At 44.0% G+C, this 14,515-nt stretch overlaps 1 protein-coding gene across 8 annotated transcripts in view; it reads right to left on the bottom strand.

The window, feature by feature from the left end:
• Positions 1 to 407: 407 nt before the first annotated feature.
• CAB39 (calcium binding protein 39) overlaps positions 408 to 14,515 on the bottom strand; it is a 105,536-nt gene continuing 91,428 nt past the window's right edge. For all 8 annotated transcript variants that reach the window (XM_056819963.1, XM_007485853.3, XM_007485852.3 and 5 more), the window contains 5 exons: positions 13,276 to 13,444; positions 10,192 to 10,251; positions 5,050 to 5,115; positions 3,332 to 3,475; positions 408 to 1,764 (listed from right to left, as the gene is read on the bottom strand). In XM_056819963.1, coding sequence (XP_056675941.1) covers positions 1,576 to 1,764; positions 3,332 to 3,475; positions 5,050 to 5,115; positions 10,192 to 10,251; positions 13,276 to 13,444 — 628 coding nt within the window. In that variant the 3' untranslated portion in view covers positions 408 to 1,575. The remainder of the gene's footprint in view (positions 1,765 to 3,331; positions 3,476 to 5,049; positions 5,116 to 10,191; positions 10,252 to 13,275; positions 13,445 to 14,515) is intronic.

Here is a 14,515-nt window from a genome sequence, read left to right as displayed (position 1 = left end):
GCTAGCAAAGGGTGGAGAATTCTATGAAGTTCTTAATCAGCTGCAGCCACGCGGAATTGGAACTTTCAGACTCGGATCCCAAAGGTGTGGAGGTGTGATCTTGGCATCCCCGCAAGGGGATCCATACCATTCCCCAACCCCCTGCTCAGCTCAGTCCAGCGGCCGCTGTTTTGTTGTGGGCACAGAAACGGAAGTGATGCAAAATCAGTTCTCTGTAAATACGGAGACATCTAGGGACAGGAAGGGGCGGGGCGGGGCGGGGGTGGGGTACGACTAGGAACCTGCACACCAGAGGCCAGTGCGTCCATCCTTCAGGCCCACAACTACTGGACTGGGTCACGGACACTAGGAGGGAAAGGGGATGCTCTCCAGAGGTCCCCACCCCTCACACAAAGAATCAGCATGAATTGAGCATAATCTTTACCATTTATTTATAGATCTCGTGAACTCACAACTAATTTTAAATGAGTAAGGCCAATATTATCCAGTAAGAATACAGTTTACTGGTTCCAGTTTCTATTTGAGCCTATTCTAATGGATGGCACCCAGTTAGAGAAGTGAATACAAAGAATTTGGTTGTTCTTCCCTTTAATGCTGCAGTAAGTACTCAGGAAAGTGTTAAATCAGCATTTCCATGTGATTGGAGAGATTCAATTACATAGGAGCATTCATTTTTGCAAAAATTCAATATTAGGTAATAGTTACAGACTAATACAATAACATTCTTCTGCTGTACAAATTAAATCATTTTAAAGAAATGAGTAGTCTAGTAGTTATATACAAAAGAAATCTGTAAGCACTGTTGAAATGAAATGTCACTGCTAGTTCTACTGTCTTAAAATACCTTCCTTTAAAAAGTCAAATGAACAAAAACCCTCCAACATCTCCAAGTTGACAAGTCTCAAGAAAATCAAACCAAATGTCAAAAAAATCTAGAAAGCGCTGAAAAGCCTATTTACATGTCTCCTTCGGGATTTCCTGAGGCCTCCTTCCCACCGGACAAGCTGCTAGGCTGCAACATCTATCGGTTTATTAGCATGACAACTATCCTCCAGGGAGCCTCTCCGACACCTTTCCCCTCTGATCACAGATAAAGCACTGAACATTTCTGTTTTGTCGAAATCAAGGCGTACAATCAGATACTAAGGGTGCCAAGCGTGCTTGGACGTCAAACGAGTAAGTGCAAACGTAATGGATTGAATCAGATTGGCAAGCATGCAGCCGGTCACTTAAGGACCTTTAACGCCTTCTTTCCTAAATCAAACTAGAATCTCTGTTTGCTTTTCGAACCCTCGCCTTGCTAGGACCCTCCAACAAGCAGTGTCTCTGAATTCGGAAAGGACACAAAGACCAAGAAAAGGTCCACACGGTGCTCTAATGTGCAAGAAAGCAGCAGCAGCAGCTGTTTTTCAACTTGGACTAAAAAAAAAAGGAAAAAAGGAAAATGAAAACCGTTCACTGGACAGCAGGTTAGCAGTGATGTTCCTCATGAATCGGTACGAGTGCCTGATGCTGAATATCTAACAGCAAATGCTGACTTGGGGCTGGACATTTCCGATGTTTGTTTAATGGAGATTAAGCTTCTTGCTGTGCTGGTCTCTTCAAATCCCTGATCTGTTTAACTAAATAGGTCTTCTCATCATTAAATTGTTCATCCTCGGTCCTGTCATTCTGAAACTTGCTGAGAAACTCAATCAGTTTCGTTTGGTTCTTGAGAAGGATGTCTAGGATTGGCTGTGTTTTGTTAGGATTGGCTACAAACACCTGCAGGAAAGAAGAAGCGGGGACGTTAGTGCCCACTCTCCACCCCAGCAGCTCACATTCAGAACTGGGACGCCTCTTTTCACCAGAACGTTCTCCAACGTTCTGCCACATGACCTAAGAAAGTATGGAAATGGGCAACCGAACAGCTCTTTTAGCAACACTCGGAACCTCTCATTCCAGTGACGCTTTCTTTCTTCATCTCACCCTTTTTTGACCCACTAAATGGATAAAAATAAACTCAAAGCAACGGAAAACCCGTTCAAAAAGCTTCCTTTGGAGATACCCAAAACTCACAGATAGAATAAGGATATGCGCCTTTACGTGCCCACCCAGAAAGTCCAAGTCACAGCAGCCTCAGTCGGTGCAGGGTGGGGGTCAGGCACCAGGGAAAAGAAGTCGGAGGCCTGTTCGGGTTCTTAATGCAATTTTATTGCTTTTGTGGAGACACAAACATTGAAACGGGGCCTCCAAAGGCCCTGGGTCAAGGGGCATGTTAAGAAGACTTGCAGCTAGACTATCAAAGCACCTGGAATTTGATCATATGGAAACGGTTGTTCTTAAAACGCTTCTGAATCCCAGGGAGAGACAATCTCTGATTTCCCCACTAATTATCTCAGCCCTGCCCCCATCTTTAAGGGGGGGGGGGGTCAGTAAACTCACTCCACTCCAGTTCTGTATAGGTAGACAGTCAGACTGGCCTAGGCTGTTCCCCTCTTCCCCACCCTGGTCACCCTCATGCAGACACTCTAGCACAGTCCTTGCTATTCGGAATCCTTCTCTTCCCCGGAATAAAAGGTTTTCAGGGCTTGAGAAGTCAAACAGAGCCGACCAGGGAGTAGGGCAGGTTGCTATCAGTGTGTGGAGGGCCCATGAATGTTCAGGCTGAGAAACTGGCTATTATTTCGTGGGTAATTAAGATCCCCTGAAGTTTGAGCATCCTCAGGCCTCCTGTTCAATACTGACTCGACTCGACTGTCAAAACAGACAAAGATTCTTGGCCCAGAGGACCAAGTGTGGATTCTTAAAACCAGCAGCTTTAAAAATGAGAACCGCTCGCTTTGTGGTCTACGGACAAGCCCACACAAGCCTTTCGTTCTCTAGTTATCAGAGCTGTAATCGGGTCTACGACATCTCATTTAGGTCTCATCCGTCTGACCAAGGGTCAAGTAGGAGGGGTTAGAGGTGGTGTCCAAGGCCTGTTTGGAAACCCAAGACCCAGTTCCTTCCCACTCTCAGTAGCTGCAAAGCCTGGGGCCAGTTGCCTTACCTTTAACTCTCGGCTCTAAAATGTCCAAGACTAACTGAGTTACAAGGAAAGCCCTGGGCAAATGCCAAGGATCATCACGTTCCCAGGACAGACCAGAGCAGGAGGACCTCCTGGAGCCTCTCAGAGGACTGAGAAGGAGCAGCACTCCAGAGCTGACTGGCCTCTTCCCTCTCCATTTTACAGGCCAGGGAACTGAGGCCCACTGATATAAATTGTGTCCATTTTTATCACAACCAAATTGTTGAGCCTAAAAAGATTTCCAGATGAACACAGGACCCAAGAAATGGTGCAGTCCCTCACCTTAAAGACATGGAAGGCCTCAAACTGGATGTTGCGGCTCTTGTCTCGCAGAAGATTCATCATCAGCTTGAGGTTCTCGGGTTTGCTGATGTACTTTGTCATAATTGTGAAGTTGTGTCTGTCTAACAGAAGTTCCCCAAGAAGCTGAGGAGAGATTTTTAACCAATCAGGAACAAAGAGGCCAGCGCACCCATTAGAATCAGTGAAGCTAGCAGGTCAGTCACGTGGCTCTGGGGGCAAGGAGGGGCTCTAGAGGAGACCCCAGCCCCCTCTTGGGAGCCTCTCCTCCTCCCCACCCAAGGGGACAGTCAATCCCATCTTCACGCCTCCCTCAAACCCTCCTCTCCTCCAGGCACTCTCCAGCCCATCCTCCCTTTTTCCAGACAGGACCTTCTCTCTCCCATACTTCAACTGCAGGGACACAACAACTCTATGAGAAGACCTCGGCTGCCCTCAGCCTCCTTTGTGCTAGTTCTTGACTTTGAAACGAACTGCGTGCAGAGCAGATCAGCTGCCTCTTCCACACACACAGCCCTGGGCTGTCCAGCGTGATCTCTGGCCTTCCTCGGCACTGCCCGCTCAGATCTCCTCGCTGCTCCCTTTTCTGGATACTTCTACAATGTTCCCACACTAACTTGAACACAGCCCCTCTCTCACCTGGGGGGCAACCTCTGAAAGAGCTGCCGAGGCTGAAAAACGTGGCCTGAAGCCCAGCCTGGAGTCTGGTCCTCAAGTGACAGACCCCAAAGCCCTGGGGCCGCCTTCTGAGCTCAGGGGAGCAGACGCTGCCAGCTCCCCTCAGGTGAGGAGAGACTCTAGAGACTACATGGCTACAAAGGCCACTGACATGGCATTTGGGGGCAGTTCCCTCATCGACGTAGCTTTGGCTTGGTGGCGCCCTCCTAACCTTTTCCCCAGACCAAATACTAAAGCAAGGCTCGGGCTTGATTTTTTGAAACCTAATGCAGGACTTGGTATTTTACCCAGAAACTTCATCTTGTCACATGAAATTCCTCTTTTAGTCTCAATTTTGTTATCTACAGTGCCTGGCACACAGTGGGTGCTCCATAAATGCATATTAACCGATTGATGAAGGAGGTTCACGGCTCTACACTAATTCTATTTGGCTCTTTTTAGCTGCTCTGGTTGGGAAAAAATCAGAGCTCATAGAACTGGACTTGTCCTTAAGGTTCTGCACAAGGACCTGAGGACCCCTGTTCGGCCCCATACAAAGAGAGGCTCCACAATCTTGGCTTTGGCTGCTCAGAACCTTTCTGTTTCCAATCCTTCCTGGTTCTCCACTGTGTTCTCACTAAGGGAACAGGAGGCTGCCACATTCTCAGGGAAAAGATGCTAAGAGTTCTGAAGCAGAATCTCAATTCTAACAACCCCTCCCCAGATACCTTTACAGCAGTTTCATTCACTGTACCACAATAAGCAGCCCCCGCTCACAGGAGCAGGCAGAAGTCTGGACCTCTGTTGGGCCCAACTAGTACAGCAAGAGTCCCTGGAGCAACAAGGACGCCCGCCTCCTTACCACAGTTACAAGGCCTGAGGCTCCGGCCCTGCAAAGACCAGTGGCTTCTTGCCTGGCTTCATTAGCACAGTGAGAAGTTATTTTCCCCTCAAAGGCCTATGCCGCTAACCTTCACATTCTATGTATTCTGTTTCTCTCCCCAAATTTCAGCAGAGAAATAAAATAAAGCCAATGACCATACCTTGAGCGACTGTCTTTTTGTCACATAATTTTCTGAATGAAGTAACTTTTCATATTCACTGAAGAACTAAGAAGAGAGGAAAACAAATATTAGTAGGGTTTTCCCCAAACAGATAAGGAACTTGTGAGGCTCATGTGTAAACCTAACACCACATAAAAATGAGAAATATTCAATCCAGGCTATTTATGACCCTGCTCTAGGTTTCTGCCTTCCTGATTGTCTTCATTTCTCCTTGTCTGAGGGCTTCCATCCCTTGGTTTCCCACTGTAGCTCCCCCTTTTCCCCTGCACTGCCATTTGGAAGTCCAATCTGTACCCCAAGTCTTTTCATTAGTCTCTTTCAAAGGTCTCCCCCAAATTACCCTAATTCTCCTCTATTCCCATGCCAAGTCTTCATAAGGCCTCCTCCTGGTAATTACTACCACCATTCCCTGGGCTAGCTTTAGTCCCAGGCTTGCTCACCCTCAATCCGTTCAATGTGCAGCTTCCAGAAATATAGATTTCATTACATTAATTCCCGTTTAAACATCTATGATGACTCATTGTAATGTATAACATAAACTGCAAATTTACCGTCTGGCCACCTGCTGTCTTCTAACAAGGCGCCCAGCCCTCAGCCCCCAGCACCCCTTTGTATCTGACCACTCAGTGGCAGGGAGCAGGATACCCCCTGACCAGGCTCCCAGACTACTCCAGTCATGTGCCTCCTGCTTCTGTCTGCTGGGAGATAGGTTTCCAGGGCCCCACAGGCTTCCCCACCAGCAGCCATGGGGTCTGAACTCTTCCCATTCTCCATGGACTCAATGGTTAGCCTACAATCACCACCTTTTAATTCTCCTCATTTCAGTGGTACTCCTTCATCCCAAGCCCCACAACGTCCACGGGAAGCCTGCTCTCAACTTAACCTTTCCCATTCTTACTCCCCGAGATCAGAGAGATCACAATACCGTTTCCCTGGCTCCCCTTTTCATCACTAGCAACACCGCAGCAACTCACTAGATGCAGTGAGGACACTGGAAGAGCCCCTTCCTTGCTCCCCTCTGCCATTTCCAGACTCTTCCTCTACCACCACCAATCAGCAATGATTTGCTTTTTTGAGGTTCACACTAGCCACATTTATCACCCAATTTAGATCCTAGTAGCCGTGACCTACTACTGAGGACATTCTCTTTACTTCCAATTATGTGCCTGTATCATGTCACACACCCCCCCCCCCAGCCCTGTACCAGGTACACAGAAAGCCCTTAATAAATACTCTCTCTCTCTGTCTCTGTCTCTCTCTGTCTCTCTCTCTCTGTCTCTGTCTCTCTCTGTCTCTCTGTCTCTCTCTGTCTCTCTGTCTCTCTCTCTGTCTCTCTCTCTCTGTCTCTCTGTCTCTGTCTCTTTCTCTGTCTCTCTCTCTGTCTCTCTCTCTCTCTCTCTCTCTCTCTCTCTCTCTCTCTCTCTCTCTCTCTCTCTCTCTCTCTGTCTCTCTCTGTCTCTCTCTCTCTCACCCTCTGAGGAGCTCCTTCAACTCTGACCTATCCTCTACTCTCAAGTCACTTTCTCCTTTGTCCTTCTACCAGTCACATCTTGCCAAGACCCAGCCTCAGACTCCTCCTACCTGGCTGACCAGAGGGGTCCCCAAGACTCTTCCTTGGGCGTTCTCACTTGATAAGCATGCACATCAGCTACATGGGCCCAGTGAACATTAGGTAGGTAAATGATTCCCAGATCTATAGATTCAGCCTTGCAATCACCAACCGCTTATTGGACATTCTGAACTAGATGTCTCAGAGCTCATTATCTGCACCCTCCCTACCCCAATCAACTCTCTACTCTTATCTATTTCTTTTTTTAGTATTTTCTTTTTGCCTAATTACATGTAAAAACATGTTTTTAATTCATCTTTTTAAAAATTCTGAATTCCAAATTCTCTCCTTTCTTCCCAAATCTTCCCCCCCCCCCTTTCATACAGATAAGCAATTGGATATTGATTTTACATGAGCAATCACATAAAATGCTTTTCCACATTAGTCACTTTGTGGAAGAGATCTAAAATTAAAAAAAAAAAAAAGTGAAATGAAGTATGTTTCAGTCTGCATTCAGACTCCATCAAGAGTTTCTGGGCTTGTCTTAGATCACTACATTGCTGAGAATAGCTAGGTCATTCACCATTGTTCACCAAAAAATACTGCTGTCACTGTGTGCAATATTCTTCTGGTTCTGCTCACTTCACTTTGCATCAGTTCATATAAGTGTTTCCAAATTATTCAGCCATTCTGCAATTGATGGACATCCTCTCAATTTCCAATTCTTTGCTACCACAAAAAGAGCTGCAATAAATATTTTTGTGTATAAATAAGTTCTTTTTCCTTTCTTTTAATCTCCTTGAGATACAGACCTGGTAATGATATTACTGAGTCCAAGGATATACAGTTGTATAGTCCCTTGGGTATAGCTCCAAATCGTTCTCCAGAATGATGGGATTGGGTCACAACTCCACCAATAGTGTTAGCATCCCAATTTTCCCTCATTCCCCCCAATACTTATCATGTTTCCTTTTCTATCCTATTGGTCAATCATGTAGGTGTGAGGTGATACTTCAGAGCTGTTTTAATTTGCATTTCTCTAATCACGAGTGATTTAGAGCATTTCCCCCCCCCCCATATGATTAGATGGCTTTGATCTGAAAAATGTCTGTTCATATCCTTTGACCATTTATTGAATGGAGAATGACTTTTGTTTTTATAAATTCAACTCAGGTCTCTAGATATTTGAGAAATGAAGCCTTTATCAGAAATACTTGCTATAGATCCCCCCAGCTTTCTGCACTCCTTTTAATCTTGGTTGCATTGGTTTTGTTTGTACAAAGCCTTTTAAATTTAATATAATTAAAACGATCCATTTAGTATCTTATAATACTCTCTTGTTTGGTCCTAAATTCTTCCCTTCTCCATGGATCTGCCAGGTAAACCATGCCATATTCCCTAATTTACTGGTAATGTCATCCTTTATGTTTGGATCATGTACCCTGTTGATCTCATCTTGGTTTACAATGTAGGATGCTGGTCCTTCAGGGTTCCTTTTTCTTCTCTTACTGCTATAGCTAGCATTTCTCATACAACACTGAACAACAGTGGTGAAAATGGGCATCCTTGGTTCACCCCTGACCTTAGCCACTTGCCTATTTCTACCACACACGGTTGGGTCTGGTCATGTCAGCGTATTCACTCTCCTTGACTTTGCCCAGGCTGTCTCCCAGTTCTGGATGCTCTCATTCCTCACTTCAGCCTCCCTGGCTGCCAAGCACCCCTTTCTGAAGGTTTTTCCTGGTCCTTTCTGTTACTAGAGGCTTCCCTTTCAAGGTGACCTTCTTCAATTCAGTATGTGTCTTAGTGATATACATATTTCCTATCTCCCCTGTTAGACTGTGAAAACCTGGAAGGCAGGGACTGTCTGCATTTGCTGCCCCCCCCCTTCTTTGCATCTCTAGGTGTTAGCATAATATCTGACACACAAAGCTTTTCATAAAAGCAGTGCTTGTCCCCCTGACTAACTTCTCTAGGGTCTACATAATCTGGCCTTGTCAACCTAATTTCCCAGGGTTACCCACTAGGGTCCACAAAGCCACACTTGTCTCAATGCTTGTCACACAAGACTTGCTCTCTCCTTGCATATTTCTGCCCAGGGCACAGCCTTTCCCTTCTTCCTGCTATGACCCTATCAGAATCTGGCCATCCTTAAATGTCTCCCAAGCTCACTTCTTATTCTAAGCCTTGATCAAAAGTCTTTTGCTTTGGCTAAGTTTTAAATCTGACCCTGAACAGAGGCTCATTTTATTCATTTTTGGTGTCAGATGCAAACATTCACTACATGGCAATCTGTCTAAGTAAAGCAGAACCTCTACATAGATTAAAAAAATTGGGAAAACTCTCCCTCTGGTGGAAGCATTAAACATTACACAAAAACAACAAATTCTACATTTTGGGGATCATACAGAATCCGTCCGCATTAGAACTAGAAGGGGCCCAAAGCAGCATTCATTCTATCCACTCATTTAACAGATGGGGAAACTGAGACCGAGAGGTGTAAAGCAGCATGGGAGTTGAAGTTGAAATCAAAAGGTAGTGTCAGAGGCGGCATTTAAGCTGCCTCGATGCACCCCCCCCCCCCCATTTTACCAACAGTCAGGCACTTTTGATAGCTTTACTTCAAAGAAAACAAATATTGTTTAGCGCTCTCTAGGGTTCCTAGCTGGATAAACTGATGTCTCACTCCTTATATCAGGAGCCTACTGGGTACAAGGCCTGGGCACTCAGGAGACTCGCCCCACAGAGCTGGCGTCCTACAGAGGGGCTACACGCACTCCGTTAAATCCAATGCAGAGTCATCTGGGGAGAAAGCACTTGCAAATGAGGGGAAGGAAAGCCTCAGAGAAGTGATACCTGCTGTGTAGAGCAATGGAGAGAAAGGGTGAGGACTGATATGGAGGTCATTCCAGGCATGGGGAAAAGCTAACGTAAGTGTGTGTGGAGGGAATAGGAAATCCGGCGGCTAGCTGGACTGCAGAACGTAAGGAAGGTGCAATAGGAGGTAATCGCCACTCAGGGTTTTTGAGACAGCGAAAAACATGGCCAGACCTGGGCCTTACCAAAACAATTCTGGCAGCTGTATAAATCATGGATTAGAGAAGCCGAATGAGGGGCCAACACCGTATTACTGAAGTCCAGGCCAGAGGCCCCCTGGCGAGCTCACATTTTTATTCCTAGCCAAAGAGATGCTCATTAACAAACAGACAGAAGGGGCTACCCCCAATTATCCACTCTTTCAAAAAGGGGGTGAGAGCTTTAGGAAAATGTATTTTAACCCAATGTCTGTGGTTTAATAGGCAGCAAAAAATTATTTAAAAGCCTGATTTCTTCCCTGGTGCATAAGTCAGGAGAGATTCCACTATGGGGCCTCAGTTCCTTTATCTAAGAAAGGGGGGAGAGTTACAGAGATAAATAAAACATTCCCACAATATGAAGAGCTTTCAAGGTTCCTTCCAATTCCAATTCTACAATTCTATGCAGTACTTCACGTAAATATTTACTTCTTCATTTCTGGTAGCTGGAGAAAATTAAGACTTATAAGGAACAGTTTTATAATCTTATATACTCACTCTATCATAATGTTGCTCCAAAAATTCGGCACTCAGCAACTTGTGTCTTGTAAGTAAATCCTAGAAAAGAAATCAGATTCTCACAGCTTTTCTTGAATAATTGGGGATTCTAAATAAGTTCTAGCCCATTTTTCAACCAATAAAGAATTCTGATATTAAAAATGCCCCAAATTGTTGTTTTCACTGAATATGCAACGGTTTAATATGAACACCAGCAAAACGCAATGGATCATAATTTGAAAGAAATTACAAAGCTGCAATAGCACTCACTCCTCCCCCAAAAGGTGACATCAACTTGATTAGTTTTTTAATTGTTATAGATTTTTTATTTTACCAAACACATGAAATAAATTTCCACAAAAGTTTTTTGAAGTTATGAAGTTATACAAGCCAAATTGTCTCCCTCTTCTCCTCCCAAGGCCGGCAAACAATCAATTTGATCTGGGCTCTACTATCATCATATTGATTCCTGACCCCACAAAGATTACACTGAACTATTTAAGCAAACTCAACCCAAAATACGAAAATAGTTCAGTTTGGGATGGGGAGAAAGGGCAGAGGGAGGGCAAGAAGGGAAAATACAGTAAATGTAAAACATTGGAAAGATAAAAGATTTTAAGAATATGGAAACGCTCATTTTATGTCTGTGTTTAGAGTAATTCAAACAAACCATAAGCTACCAGTGGCTTTAGCTATAAGCATTAGCCACCAAAATAAAACAAATAACTCTCTGGGGAAGAATCTCAGAGCTCAAAGGAGCTCAAGAGAAGACAAGAAGAAACTTCTGGAGAGAGACTCATAATTAAAGATAGTTCAGGAATGGGGGGAGACAAGCAAAGGATTCCCATGTAGGCATATGCTACAAACACAGGGGCTTTGTGGGTGCAGAAGGAGACAACCAGTGCTGTTACGGCAGTTTGGGTAAAAACTTATTATTTTTTTCCATTGAATTCCAGTTGCAAATATCACACCAGAACTTACATTTTATCTCTGAAATAGAATTTCTTTTTTAAAAACCTTACTAACGCCACATTTAAAGAACAGTGAGCGGGCAAGCTAATTCCAAGAGCCAAAAAAGTAGAATTAGGGGTTCCCTCATCTGACCTGTGGCTGCAGACTGTGAACCTTAAAAATTCTCAGACCCTACTTCATAAGGTTGGGTTAAGACCATTTCCCTATTTAAAACAATGAAGGAACTTAGATCAGGAATGTGAGACTTCTACTTAGATCAGAAATGTGAGACCTCTACTCCACCCCTACTTAAGCATACGTTAGGGGAAGATAAAATTGTAAACTCTTTACTGAACAATGAAAGTACTTAAACCCATACTTAAGCCATGCCTATTTTTAGAACTAATACAAAAGGGTGCTAAGTACCTACAAAGGTCAGGCAACTTGTGAACTTACAAGGAACAAAGAGGTGAGAACTTACTCAGGCTGAATTACTCAAAAGTTTATAGACTTCTCAGGTGTGAATTCAGAATGGTCTGTCCTTTGGAAACCGTCTACTGTGATTGGTAGATGTAAGAATTTAGGGGAGGTGACATAGGAGAAATTTCCCTATATAAGGAGCTCAGAAAGGGAGCTGGGAGTCATTCTAATTGTGATTCACATTCAGTTTCGGATTCAGGATTGAGCTGGTGGAGGCAGCTGAGATGAAGCTGGCCTGGTGTCACTAGAATCCTTGCTTGGACAGATCTTGTGGTGAGTGATTAAGGACTGACTGATCTTTCTCTTAAGGCTTAGGCCTGGGTTGTCCTGGGCCAGCCTATCCTTTTCTCATTATTCCCCTTTTCTCGCTTTTTCTCCTTTTCTTTAATTCCTCTCTTTTATCTACAACAATTTAAGTCTTCCACTATTTTAATCATTACAGACACATGTTATAAACCCTCCTCTAGGAGTGCCCAGGCTGCTCCTTTGGACCCAATGGGGCTGTGACTGCAGGCACCCTTTTACGATCAGTCTTGTACAGAAGATAAAGAGAATTAATTCTAATTAAGGAATTTTTTCATCTGAAAATGGAGTTTAGCCTGCTACCAATTACCTAGTATGGCACACAAGGCTCCGGAACTCTCAACATCTGGATGGCTTATGATACACCCTTTCTTTTAAAGTCTGCCCCTTTACTTCTGCAGCTATCTTTCCAAATGCCTTTGGATACATCAATTCAAGAGGTTTGACCACAAAACTTTTCCAAATCTACTTTTCTCTGTTTACACACAGGTTTTCCTTAGCATTAAAGGTTTTAGAATTGGAAAAGAGGAAAGGCAACTGAGCAGTAGGTCTTTGGCTCCTTTTTAGGAACCAGGGTTGTTTTGTTTGTTTGTTTATATAAACAAATACTTTCTATCCTAGAAACAATTCTAAGACAGAAGGGCAAGGGCTAGGCAAACAGGGTTAAATGATTTGCCCAAGGTCACACAGCTAGGAAGTGCTGAGGCTAAATTTGAACCCAGGTCCTCCTGACTCCAGGCTGGCTCCCTTAATCCATTGAGCCACTTAGTTGCCCCAAGAGTGTTGTTCTCTTAAAGCAAGAATCTTTCTTCTCTGGACCAGACACTTCAATATTGCCTTTCTTTGAAGCCATAATGCCTACCTAAAGACTACTTGAAACCTGGTGTGCCCATTCTTCCTGGCTTTGCAAAGACTAATAGTTCGTACAAGAAATATATTAATTGATCATTTTTAACTAGAGTAATTTATAGCTGAACACTCACAATCTAGATTTTTGTTCACTATACACTAAGTTATGCATGGAGAAAAAACCCCACAAGCTCCGGGATTTCACTGATGTGTCTTGGGAGGGAGGCTCACACACAGGACTAAATAAAGGAAAGAATGAAGCCAATTCTTGAAAATGTCCAGTCTGACTCTCTTCAATTGCTGTCTCACTGGCTCTGCCATCCCAAGGGACAGTCCTCCTTACAAGGCAATAATTAATGTTCAGAACACCCCAGGGGGAAGCAAAGGCTGGCTCAGCAAGCAGATCAGGTAAATGCTTACAAAACTTCCATCTCTGCGTGAGTACCCACAGACACAACTGCGTGTATGTGTGCACGATTAGTTCCCTCATTTTTACCTTACCTTGAATGTGGCAAATGCGTCTGAAGCTATATCAAACGTTGACATCTCAACATATCTGAAGAAATCATAAAACTGCTCTGACCACAAAATGATTTTGGCAAGAGGTTCGTGTCTGATGCATTCTCTCAGCATTATTCCACAATTCAGAGCAATTTCTGGAGATTCGTACCTGCAGAAAAAAGGCATAAAAATCTTTCTTAAAAACCCCAACACTATTACAACATGGCCACATTTCTACCATTAACTTCACAGGAGCAGAGTTCGGTCCTATGTTGGACCTTACCCACCAGCTCTGTCATTTTTTATTGCAGATTAGGAAACTCAGCCCTGAAGAGGTTAAATGACTTCTCTGAAGTCACACAGACAGGAACTGGCTTAAGGTAACTTATACCTTTATAAATCAGACACTTAAGCAGGTCATTTCTACTTAGTTAATTTTTAAAAACACACAGATGGCCTCACTGTGATAATGGTGTGTTTGGTCATCCAAAAGAAGAGATTTGTACCAAAGCATCTCATATCACACTACTAGAGAATCTGCAATTGGGTTAGTTTTACATTAGGGGCTTCTCAACCTTATCACTGAATCTAAGAAGTGACTGAAAAATAACACTGTCTGGGCAGCCGGGTGGCTCAGTGAAATGAGAGCCAGGTCTAGAGATGGGAGGTCAGAGGTTCAAAACTGGTCTCAGACACTTCCCAGTTGGATGACCCTGAGCAAGTCCCAAATTGCCCAGCCCCTGCTACTCTTCTGCCTTGAAATCAACACACAGGATTGGTTCAAAGACAGAAAATACGGAGTTTAAGAAAGAAGAGAAAATTATTGATGCAAAGATTCTAGCTCAGGTTCTCAGCACTACTTGCTTGCTTGCCCTACTGCAAAAGTTTCCTAATTGATCTTCATGTATCCAGTGCATCCCTCACACAAACTGCCCATTGATGTGCCTAAAAACACAGGTTATTGCTCGATTCAAAATCTTCAATGGTTTTCTAATGCCTTTAGGATGAAATAGCAACTTCTACGTCTTCATGTAAAGCCCATATAGTCTGGTTCTCCCTTCTTTTTCCACTTTAGTTTATCCTCCTCTTCTTCAGGTATTCCACATTCCTATCAAACTCCTTGTCACATCTCATCAGCACACAGGCTGTCCCCATATCCGAAATGTCCTCCTGAATGTCTTTTCATCTCTGGTTTGCCTTAAGACTCCACTCAGGTGTCTGGGTCCTTCTTCTGGTCTTT

Source organism: Monodelphis domestica, chromosome 2, assembly GCF_027887165.1.
Source record: "Monodelphis domestica isolate mMonDom1 chromosome 2, mMonDom1.pri, whole genome shotgun sequence".
Lineage (NCBI taxonomy): Eukaryota > Metazoa > Chordata > Mammalia > Didelphimorphia > Didelphidae > Monodelphis > Monodelphis domestica.
This window is presented reverse-complemented; position numbering and strand designations above follow the sequence as displayed.